The sequence below is a fragment of the Oncorhynchus nerka genome, linkage group LG15, assembly GCF_034236695.1.
Source record: "Oncorhynchus nerka isolate Pitt River linkage group LG15, Oner_Uvic_2.0, whole genome shotgun sequence".
Lineage (NCBI taxonomy): Eukaryota > Metazoa > Chordata > Actinopteri > Salmoniformes > Salmonidae > Oncorhynchus > Oncorhynchus nerka.
In genome coordinates, this window is record NC_088410.1 from 67,906,433 (window position 1) to 67,917,881 (window position 11,449).

The 11,449-nt window shown below is 48.1% G+C and overlaps 1 protein-coding gene across 1 annotated transcript in view; it reads left to right on the top strand.

Moving 5' to 3' along the window:
- espl1 (extra spindle pole bodies like 1, separase) overlaps window positions 1–11,412 on the top strand; it is a 31,374-nt gene extending 19,962 nt beyond the window's left edge. Inside the window, 25 exon segments of the mRNA XM_029683325.2 lie at window positions 293–535; window positions 719–863; window positions 1,082–1,241; window positions 1,484–1,623; window positions 2,480–2,614; window positions 2,758–2,874; window positions 3,017–3,188; window positions 3,680–3,805; window positions 4,172–4,328; window positions 4,835–4,944; window positions 5,067–6,211; window positions 6,373–6,790; window positions 6,951–7,061; window positions 7,064–7,108; window positions 7,228–7,441; window positions 7,655–7,857; window positions 8,132–8,259; window positions 8,419–8,541; window positions 9,028–9,177; window positions 9,357–9,524; window positions 9,751–9,855; window positions 9,950–10,065; window positions 10,170–10,253; window positions 10,567–10,731; window positions 10,962–11,412. Coding sequence (XP_029539185.2) covers window positions 293–535; window positions 719–863; window positions 1,082–1,241; window positions 1,484–1,623; window positions 2,480–2,614; window positions 2,758–2,874; window positions 3,017–3,188; window positions 3,680–3,805; window positions 4,172–4,328; window positions 4,835–4,944; window positions 5,067–6,211; window positions 6,373–6,790; window positions 6,951–7,061; window positions 7,064–7,108; window positions 7,228–7,441; window positions 7,655–7,857; window positions 8,132–8,259; window positions 8,419–8,541; window positions 9,028–9,177; window positions 9,357–9,524; window positions 9,751–9,855; window positions 9,950–10,065; window positions 10,170–10,253; window positions 10,567–10,731; window positions 10,962–11,163 — 4,882 coding nt within the window. The 3' untranslated portion in view covers window positions 11,164–11,412.
- Window positions 11,413–11,449: the final 37 nt, after the last annotated feature.

The window sequence follows — 11,449 nt, forward strand, 5'->3', positions numbered from 1 at the left end:
TTATTACCTGTTTTCGCTTTGACCTTTATGTGGTATTGTGAGAGAAACCAAATGATTTAGTCAATTTTAGAATAAGGCTGTAACGTAATGAAATGGTCAAGGGTTCGAAATACTTTCCGGATGCACTGTATACTGGTATACGCTTTCAGACTCCAAAACAATTTCTACACAATGTTTTCAGCATAGGGAAGCCTGATGAGGATAATTTACTAGTGAATGTTTGATAAATTCCTCTTTACCACTTAAGAGACCCCATTCGAGTATGACTGTCCCTGTGCTGTTGTGTTGTCAGGACTCTACGTGATGGCTTTGGGCCTGACGTCCCTGACGAGGGGGTGATGCTGTGCCTGTTGGAGGAGGAGCTGCGTGCCTACAAGGAGGTGGCAGGGGACAGCACTCAGGAGCGCTACAACACCCTGTGTGACTTGCTGGACATCTGCCACGAGGACAGCCACCACTCACACCTGCGTGCCGTCTACCTGTGTGAGATGGCCCAAGTGGTGTGCTTTCAGGATTTCAGTGAACAGACAGACTGGTAGGACAAAAGATGCTCTACTGTGGAATGGCAATACTACTGTAACTAACTTATTCTGCTTCAGATGGACTGATAGGAAACAAATACTACTCAACTGTGGAATGCCAATGCTATTAATATAACTTATACTGACGTGCTTTAGTAGTTCTTCAGCAGTTTATTTTTGTTGCGTTGCCATGGCAGCTCTGCCGTTGATTTTACCCACGAGGCCCTGAGACTGCTAGAGGAGGAGCCAGAGACGGAGGAGAATGCTGATAGGCTGAAGGACGACAAGGCCCACGCCTCTCTGTGGCTGTATGTCTGCACCCTGGAGAAGAACCTGCAGGAGGTGGGTGGTAATGTGTTTGAAAATATTTTATTTCTCATTATTCATGACATCTAGATTTCACCCCGTTACATTTTAATCTTAAATTTGACATTGTAATTGCTAGCCTTTTGTTTCTTGTATATTCTCAGTTGAACAGATTATGTGTGGTTCTAGATGTTTTGATAGCCTGTTTATTGATTCGCTGCCATTTGTATATGAACCACTCTTCCCTTGACCAGGCCATAGATAAGGAGAAGAGGCTGCAGAATGTGCGGCAGCAGGCAGGGGGCGACACCAACCCTGTGGAGACCAATGACCTAGATTACGAGGACAAGCAGAAGCAGCAGGACAGCAACCTGGTGTACGAGGGCCTGCGCTTCAATCTTGCTGCTGAGAGCAGTAAGGATCTTCTTTCACTTCCCAATCATCCTTGTCCAGGAGAGCTCATTTAGATTGACGTTCACTGTATTCTTTACATTGTAAGTATTTGGCTCATACAACATGCAGTTAGAATCCACCACATGTGCCTATGCTGGATTCCACTTCCCATAGTTGTCAGTGTATGAGTCTATGGCAGGTTGACCATTGCTGTTTCTCACTCAGTAACGAGTGAATTACTGAGTGTGTGTTTCTCTACTCAGAGTTGAGCCAACCTCTTGACAAGGCTCTTGGGGAGTGGGCCTCTCTACTGCAGAGGAACGAGCTGCCCTCTGTAAAGAACCCTAAACAGACCTGCACCTCCATCGCCCTCACTGCTGCCCTCTACAAACTCATGGGCAAGGTAACTAACACCTGAAGCTTCTACACACTGTAGTCCTTGACAGGGCTAGTATTTACTTCCTAGTATCTACTTCCTGTTCCAGCCCGTATGACTGGCCCTTCATATATCCATCTTCCAGTGTTTTCCATTAACACCAACTGTTGGCTAATCAGCCTGTTCCCACAGTGGTGTGAAGTTGGCTGGATGTCCTTTTGGTGGTAGACCATTCTTGATACACATTGAAAACTGTTGAGTGTGAAAAACCCAGCGGTGTTGCAGTTCTTGACACACTCAAACCGGTGCGCTTAACACCTACTGCCATACTGTTTTAAAGGAACTTAAATATTTTGTCTTGCCCATTCACCCTCTGAATGGCACACATACACAATCCATGTCTCAAGGCTTAAAAATCCTTCTTTAACATGTCTCCTTCCCTTCATCTACACTGATTTTGAAGTGGATTTAATGAGTGACATCAATAAGGGATCATAGCTTCATAGTCACGGAAAGAGTAGGTGTTCCTAATGTTTTGTGCACTGTAATACTTCAGTCTATCATTTGAAATGTTTTCAGTTTAACATTGAATTTACTTTTCAAGAGAATGTAGGCTATTTGTCATTTTTTCTGTTTTAATAATACGTCATTTGAAGAACACGTGGCAGTTCATATCTTGAGGTAAACTCTAAATAAGACTTTAATCTCACAAGAAAGGTTTGTCATCTCACTGTGAAAATGATCCTGATCATATAGGCCTAGACCCAGAAGCCACCAAAATAGAGCTCCTAGGTTTACCTCTGGGAGCACCTGGCTGGCTACTTTTTCTTTTTGACTGGCTACTCTTATGTCATTTTGGAAAACACATATCTTCCTCTCCTAGCCTCTGCAGGCCCTGGAGGCCTACCAGTTGGCTTCTGGCCTTTCCCGTCGCCTTGGTGATGCTCAAGGCCATGCCTCCTCCCTGTGCCACTCTGCCAGGCTGCTGCTGGAGCTGGGTGCCCCTGAAATGGCCCAGGTAACCCACCTGCTGATTAAATGTTTACGTTTGAAATTGTAAGCAGTCAGGAACGTCATGTACTGAATGTTACCCTTAGATGCTGTGCTCCTTTGTAATGTGTATGTTTATTGTTTTTAACGTTTCAATACTGTGTGTTTTAGGCCCAGCTGGAGGAAGCAGAGAATTGTCTGACCCCTGATCCCAACACTGGGGGCCCCTCCCTTCTCTTTGTGCTGGCCAAACTGCTGAGGGCTCAGCTCTGCTACAGCAAAGGACAGGTAACACACAGAGTATTAGCCACAACACAGAGGGAGCTCACAAAGTGACAGCACAAGTGTTGCTACCATCTGAGTCTACCCTAAGCCTTTTTTGTCAATAGTCATCCGTTAACTCTATCCTCTTCTCTCTATATCTCCACAGGTGGCACAGGGTGTGCCTTACCTATGTGAGGTTCTGAAAGAGGTGGGAGAGCAACGGCACTCTAAGAGCTGGTACCTGCTGCGTGCACGGGCACTACAGACCAGTAGTGCATACCTGAGTCTGGACACAGCCGCACTGCCACCGGCACTGCGCCAACGCATCACCCAACATGGTCTGCACCCTTTACTAATCTAGAGTCTAGACCCTTCAAACTCTGGACCTCAAAGCCAGTTCCACTGCATTTGTTCATTGTTCCCCTATAATCAGGGCTGATTTAGACCTGGGACACCAGATGTGTGTGCAGTTAATTATCACGTAGAACAAAAAAACAGCAGGCTCTGGACCTCGTAGCGTCGACTGATAGATGGCATGTCACGTTTCATTTGTAAATGTCACTGTTTTTTGGACACTGCAGGCACTACGTTTAGCCGTTTGTCATGTTAGTGTGTGACCCCGTACATTGACTCTGTACCGGAAACCTTGTATATAGCCTCGTTATATTATGTCATTTTATTGTTACTTTATATTTTCTTCACTCTATTTCTCAAACTGCATTTTTGGTTAAGGGCTTGTAAGTAAACATTTCACGGTAAGGTCTACCTACACCTGTTGTATTTTGCGCCTGTGACAAATAAAATTGGATTGGATTTGACTGTGTTGCAGGGCTGAAGACCCCAGACACTGCCCTGTATGAGAGCCTGAAGCTTCTGTGTAGTCTGCTGGTGACTCTGGTGGGAAATGGCCTGTATGGAGCCTGCAGTAGCACTGACACACGCTTCATAGACCAAGGTACTGTACGGCTGGCAGCTTCCACTTGTTCTGAAGGATTAAACATTTTTCTCAGTGTGCCTCGAGCTTTTGATTGTTGCCTAAATTAATGTTTTTAATGGTGAACGAGCGTTGAGCTTTTTCAAAGATTATCACATTTTTGGGGGGTTGCACCTTGACTTGCGTTGATTGTGTTCCCTCCACTTCTTGCTATCAGTGGCCTTATAGCCGTTTGGTGTCAAATCAACATGACCCAGGTAAAGCTGTAAGACTGGTCTACTTGTGTCTTTGTACTTTTCCCACACGCCCACCATAACCTACCAATTCAGCCCCCATCTGAGGTAGATGCCATTCTATCATCTTTGACCTTTGACCCACCCCTCCTAGGTGATAATCTGGTGTTGAAGTGGCAGCTGCTGTCTGAGCTGCTGGGCTGTTCTGTGAGAATGGTGTCGGTGAGGAGCAGCAGTGGAGCCGTCCATGAGGCCAAGCTCCAGTGTCTAGAGGCCCTCAAACTGGCCACCAAGCTGCAAACTCTCAGCCAGTAAGTGCCTGTCTCTGCTTCCTCCACTACAGGAGGAGTTCTCAAAAGAAATAATTGAGGCCTATCCATGTTGTAATTTTTATTTTATTTTTTATCATCACTGTATGTCTAATAAATAAATGTTTGTTTATTTAGTGACAATAACTCTTTAAAAAACTTTAAAATAATTTATTTCCCTGAACCTCCAGTATTGATTGTGTAGGCGTTAGGAAACAAATCTGAAGATACTTCCATACTCAGCCCTAATTGGTTTATAGGATGGTGTTTGAGCCCACCACCTTACCCAGACAAACAGTCATTGGTCTATTATCAGATCATGATGTGGGATCTGATATGTTCCATCCCACCTGAACAGGGTAAAATTCCAGGAATTATTTCAAACCGCTCTTACACAAAAAGGCATTATCGTCTTTTTCATAATTTCAGTGTTATTTTGACCTCTTGTATGTGCATAATATACAATACATTTTGGGTGTTTCAGAAACTCATATTGTGTGTGTTTGTAGGTGTGCCGAGCTGCTGGTGATAAAGGCTGAGCTGGAGCTGATGAAGGGGGAGAGGGAGGAGTGTGGCTTTGACTTGGACAAAGTCAGGAACCTGCTGGAACTCTGCACCGGTACAATTTTACTTACATATTCCAATGACTGTGAATTATACATAATGTTGGTGGAAGCATTTGAGTCTTGCTGCCATTCTTTGTAACAATACCACTGTCAACCCTCTTCTGGACTCCTCTAGACTTTACTAATGGGGCGCAGAAGGCGGAGGTGAGGATCCAACCGAGGAAAGGCCGTCCGGCTTCGAAGCCAGAGTCTCCCCTTCCCAGTGGTGAGGAGGACTGTAAGGCCTTCCTGAGCACCCGCTGGTTCCCCAAGGAACCCATCGAGCGGGACCTGGCCAGCTCCCCTCCCCTCAAAGCCAGGGCCCAGCGCTTGCTCTCTTCCCTGGACCATGTGGCCGACTGCCAATGCCCCTGCTGCTCTGAGCCCAGCCTGGGAAGGGTGACTGCTCGTTGGGCCACCACACAGGCCGACCTGGCCCTCCAGCTAAGCCCCACTGAGGTCCGAGCCAGTCGTAACCTCCACCTGGCCGCTCTGGCCCGCTGCAAGAGCATCACTGTCAAGTTGGCCACCAAACTGACCAAGCTCTTCCCCCTCAAGACCCTCCCACCCAAACCCTGTTTGCTCCAGGATCTAGTGGCACGGGTGTACCTGCGCATTGCCATGTCGGGTCTGGAGCTAAGGATGGGGAAGGCTGCAGATACCTGGAAAGTCCTAGAGGCTGGTTTGGCGTTTGTGGCCTCCAAGCCCTCTCCGGAGCTGGGGCCCTTGAGGGCCAGGCTTCTGGGGGCCAAAGCCCAGGTCTCCTGTCTGGCCCTGGCCACCCAGAGAGACTGCCCCCCTGAGGAGCTTTTTTCTGCAGCCTGGGCCTGGAACCCTCCACCCAAAGGAGCTGTGGAGGTGGACCACAAGCCTAAAACACTACCCCCACCTCCAACCCCACTTAAGAAGTCCAAAGACCCAGTGGTCACAGCTGCTAAAGCTAAAGACACCAAGAAGACCAAAGACCACATCCCCAAGATCAAAGTGAGTTTCTCCTCCAAGGGCCAAATGTCTCTGGTCCCCAAAACACCTGTGGTGGTCAAACAATCCAGGGCCAAGTCGTCTGTGGGGGAGCTCAAATCATTTGAATTCAACACAGAGGTGCCCACAGTGGCATGCACCCCCGTCCAGAGGGTCAAGGCTCCCTCCTCTGCTAGGCGAGGAGCAGCCAAGGTCGCCGCTAATCTGCCCTTCCAGGTCTATGAGGAGCTGTCACCATCTCAGGATAAACCACAGCCTGTACCTGCAGCCCCCAAACGCACCAAGAAATCTCGCTTTAAGGTACAAATAGGGGACAGGCTGCAAGACCAGATTATTCGTATCTATAGTTATAATGAATGGATTGTATGCACGGATGAAAATTGGTATGGCGATGTACTTATTAGTGTGGGTGTTGGCCATAGAGGGTGCAGCCAGGTACTAATTTTTGTCTCCTGGTATAGGTGGAGTTCAGTGATGAGAGTGACACTGAATCCAACCCCAAAGTGGAGCTCAAAGAGAAACCTGTGGTCTCCAAAAAGCGCATCACCTCCACCAGGACACTCCGTGCCCCAAAAGAAGTCTCAGCCCCTGACCCCCCTACAGCGAAGGCCCCTCCTAAGAGGGGCAGGAAGGACGCTGCCGCCCCCCTCTCCTGCACCTCCTCTGAGGACGAGCTGGTCGCCTCTGTGTCATCCTCCTCCCAGTCTGCCCCGGCCAGGAGAGGCAGACCCAGAAGACAACAGCCTGGGACAGGGGGACACAGTGAGGCGCCAGAGAGGATGAGGACCATTGAAGAGGAGATGGATGGACTTAATATGGACTCCAGTATCGAGGAGCTGAGGGCGTCAGACACCGAGACTGAGGAGACTGGTGCAGCCAGTAAGAGTATTTCATGTTGCTCGTATACTCCATAGACTAGAACTGCCTGCCTTCGCATGCAGTGGGCATCCAAGTCAAGCTCTAAGGAATAGGGACTTGTATTCTACTGTAATTCAATAACTTTTTAACCAATGGTATTTTGCTTATTCTCTGTCTACAGGCATGGTGTTGGACGGCCCAGACACAGACTTTGAGGTCCTGAGGAGAGACTTGTGTGGTGATAGAGAGCGAGACTGTCTGTCTGAGCTGAGGCGTGAGGGTCACCCAGGGGGGCCCTGCAAGCCCAGGCCCAACTCCCTCACTCTAACACTGGGCCTGGTGAGGCTGCTGGCTGCACCTTGTACAGTGACAATGAACATGGTTTTAGGGTGAAAAGAAGTGCTCAGTTTGAACCTAACCCTCTTTCCCTTGTTCTACTCTCTCTGTTCTCTCCATAGACGGTCTCTCTGTGGAGGCAGTGCAGTCTTTGCTTCGCTCTGCCTGGTTGGCCCTGCAGCATTTCCCCCCGCCCACCCTCTACCCCCGCCTCTGTGGCCTGCTGGCCCTGTCGCTGGGGCAAAAGGATTCTGTCACTACGGCGATGCTCCACGTCCAATCCCTGGGTGTGACCTCCCGCCATCACATGACACGGCACCTGGCCAATCGCCTCAAGTAAGTCATCATACTTTCTCTGGATCAGGCTGAAAACAACCCCTAGGTTACCCCTACTATATTCACAGATCTGAAGGAACTGGATACATGTGAGTCTAAACCTATAGGAGCCTAGGTGGAGAAATCAACATGTTGCTTACATCATTCTGTCCCCCCCTTTCAATCCTGTGTGCTTAAAGATGAAATGATTCCTTTGCTGTGTCCCTCCTGTAGAAAGCTGAAGAAGAGTTCATCTGAGCTGGCAGACAGACTGGGTTCTCTGAGTCTAGAGGAGCCCTCGAGCCAGACTGGGAACCCTATAGAACAGAGGCTGTCTCAGCTAGAGAAAATATTCTCCTTCCCCACAGCTGAGCCCTCTGTCTTCCCACAGCAACACTGCCAACAGTTCATCACACAACTACAAGACCTCCCCACCGGTACCACAGGCAGATTTCAATGTTTTATTGTGGCAAGAAAAATATTTCAGTTAAATAACATTGGTTATCAGAGTTAACTATTTTGTGATGGAAATTAAATTGTATTTTGAAAAGTGGCAATATACTCCCTATTAGGATTTTTTCGTGCTGGAAGATTAAATGTAATTGACCATAACCCTGAAGTCCACAGCCTGTGCATTAGATGGACTGCAATGGATGTATGGTGTTTTTCTAGTGGCAACAGTGATGTGGTGATACTTTGTCCCCTCTTTAGGGGTGACTGTGTGTGTGCTGTCTGTGCTGGGGGTGCACCCAGGGGAAATGGGGGACACCGTCCTGCTGTCCCGGCTGGAGAGGGACTCCGATCCCGTCACCGTCCGCATCCCCACGGCCCAGCGAGAGGTTGGGTACCCACCCACCCCCCAAGCACACATATATTTATATTATCCTTGTATTCTCTTGCTCTCTAAACCTTTTCTAATTTTCTCAACCTGGGTTCCTACACAGTATATTTAAACGCATGCATTGTGAGTGACTTCTGTCTTCCCTGTGTATCATCAGCACCCTATGAGCTGGCTGGTGCAGGAGATGGACAGTGTTCAGAAGGAGCAGAAGGCTGTGAGCTGTGTGTCGGAGAAGGTCAAGTGGTGGGAGGGGAGGAGGGCCCTGGACACACGCATGGAGGTAAGACTGGTGGGAAGGAAGGTACATCTGGGTTTGGGTGAAAAGAGATCATGTAAAATGAGAGGTTATGTTGCTGCAAGAAGCATATTCATTCCAAAACATATGTTGAAGGAATGCTTATACTGTAGGTAAGATTGAAGGTGGTTATGATAAATAAAGTAAAAGCAAAATGGTGTAGTATTGATTACATCTCTTTTTTTTTTTCTTTTTTTTTTTTAACCTTTATTTAACCAGGCAAGTCAGTTAAGAACACATTCTTATTTTCAATGACGGCCTGGGAACAGTGGGTTAACTGCCTGTTCAGGGGCAGAACGACAGATTTGTACCTTGTCAGCTCGGGGGTTTGAACTCGCAACCTTCCGGTTACTAGTCCAACGCTCTAACCACTAGGCTACGCTGCCGCCCTTTATGGTAATGAGAGAATTTTGGTATGTCCCTAAACATCCCTTTCTCTCACTCTCCCTCACTTTCTCTCGCTTTCCTCAGAGGCTGCTGGAGGAGATGGAGGGGTTGCTGGGCTGCTGGCGGGGGCTCCTACTACCCCTGACCTCTGACCCTGAGCTGTCTGTCCAGGCCAAGCACCTCCAGAAGACCCTCGCTGCCTGGGGGGCACAGACCTCAGAGGAGATGTTGAAGGTGCTGCTTCCACATGCCTTCCCATGTATATCATAGATATCACATTTGTCTATAAAGCCCTTTTTACAACAGCAGTTGTCAGTGCTTTCACCATAACCAGGCCATGACTCCAAAGAGCATGCAGAGGCACATTGGCCAGGAAGTACTAAAATAACTTATTTTAACCCTGTGTGTTTCAGGCTGTGCTGTCTGCCTCTCCTCTGCTTTCCCAGTCCCAGCTGCAGTGTTTTGCCCAGGGAGTGTGTGTAGAGCGGGGGAAGCAGTGTGTGGACCTTCTGCAGACCGCTGCGGCTGTACTGGCAGAGAGGCCCGAGCCAGAAGGCCACGTGGTGCTCATCTTGGACAAGGTTGGTTTCTCTCGCACTAGTCTTGCACACAAACACTTTCTCCCCACTCTATCCAACACTCAAATCGACTCGTGTGCCAAGCAAAATCAACGTACAAAGCAAAACAATGCACACTCTTTGTGTAGAGGAGGATTGGGGAGAGTCTTGCATAACGTGAACACATTGCCTGTGAGTGTGACTATTGTGGTAAAGCCAGGTGTAATGTCGGTCTTGTCCTCTCCTGCAGTACCTCCAGAAGTTGCCATGGGAGAGCATCTCCTGCCTCAGGCCTTGCTCTGTCACCCGCATGCCCTCTCTACACTCACTGCTGGGCCATTGTGCTCTAAAAGAGGTCAGACCACACACCCATTTGGCCCAAATTTATTCCACAAAGATTAGTTGTTAAAGTTGAATACTGATGTCTGCATGTCTCTCCTGGCCCTCAGTCTGACCTGGGTGGTGTCCTGAATGGAGGTGTGGACCCGAAGCAGGTGTTCTACGTGCTCAACCCTGACGCCAACCTGGGAGACACAGAGGAGCGTTTCAAGCAGTCGTTCACCGGGTGAGTGCAGCACCAACGACACTGTTTGAGGGCTTTAATTGTCTTCCTCGTCTGTGTCCTTTAGAATTTGATGAATCTCTGACTCTCGCTCTGTCTGTCCTAAGTGAACAACATTGGCAGGGTGTGTGCGGTGTGGCTCCTGACCCAGATCAACTGCAAGATGCAGTAACTGCCAAAGACCTCTACATGTGAGTCTAGAAGGAAGTGAAGTGTCCTGTTACGGAGAAGATATATTAGTTATCGTTCACCTGTATGACAGCAAAGCATACCCTACCAACATGCCTTTAGGCTTAGTTGTCAATTAATTGCCTTATTACACAAACAAATGTAGTTTAACATGAAGTTTGACTGTCTTTAGTGTGTGTTGTCCACTTGTCTTGCATTATGCTAGCTGTGAGATGCTTTGAATTGGTGTCACAAATCACCAGATCTTACTTCACTTGTTTCTGATTACTTGGGTGCTGAAGAGTCTGGCTCACATGCCTCTCACTGTCTCTGTAGTTACGTGGGTCATGGGGCGGGAGCGCGGTTCCTGGATGGACAGAGGATCCTGAAGAAGGAGATGAGAGCTGCCTCCCTGCTCTTTGGTTGCAGCAGCGCTGCTCTGGCTGTACGAGGGGAGCTGGAGGGGACAGGAATCATCCTCAACTACCTCATGGCTGGCTGGTAAGACTGGTGCACACACACCTGTAAAGATTGAGACACCATGCTTTCTTCATCTTTTTTTGTTGTTGAAATAAATGCAAATGTTAGATGCTGTAAGGGCATTTCATGTGTTCTGTTTTACTGCCATACACTGACTAAAAGTCCTAGATTAACTTGCCTGTCTGTTTTATTTTTGCCTGTGTGATTTTGACATGTATATCATGCCTATCTGTCTCTTCTCTGGCCTGCAGCCCATTGATTCTGGGGAATCTGTGGGATGTGACGGATCGGGACATTGACCGCTTCACCAAGGCTCTGCTGGAGTCCTGGCTGTCTGCAGGTCCTGGGGCTCCACTCCTGGACCACATGGCCCTGTCCCGCCAGGCCACACACCTCAAACACCTCATAGGGGCAGCACCCGTGGTCTACGGCCTCCCCATCCATCTGCGCTAGGATAAGAGGACTTCTTGCCAAACACACACAAAGCCATTGATCCCCAACACATGGATTGGATATGATTTTAAACTTGGCTGTATTATCTGCTTCACAGGGCTGCTGCCTTAAATGTCAACTAATGTTGGTGATCCTTTATTTTTTTATTTTGGATATGGTGAATCGTTTTAGAAATATATTAATTAATGCATTGTGTACATGAATGTATTAAGTCATGCTTGTCAATAAAATGAAGTATTTGCCAAACAATCCCTGTGCTTTGGTGTTGAAAGGAATTGCATGTATG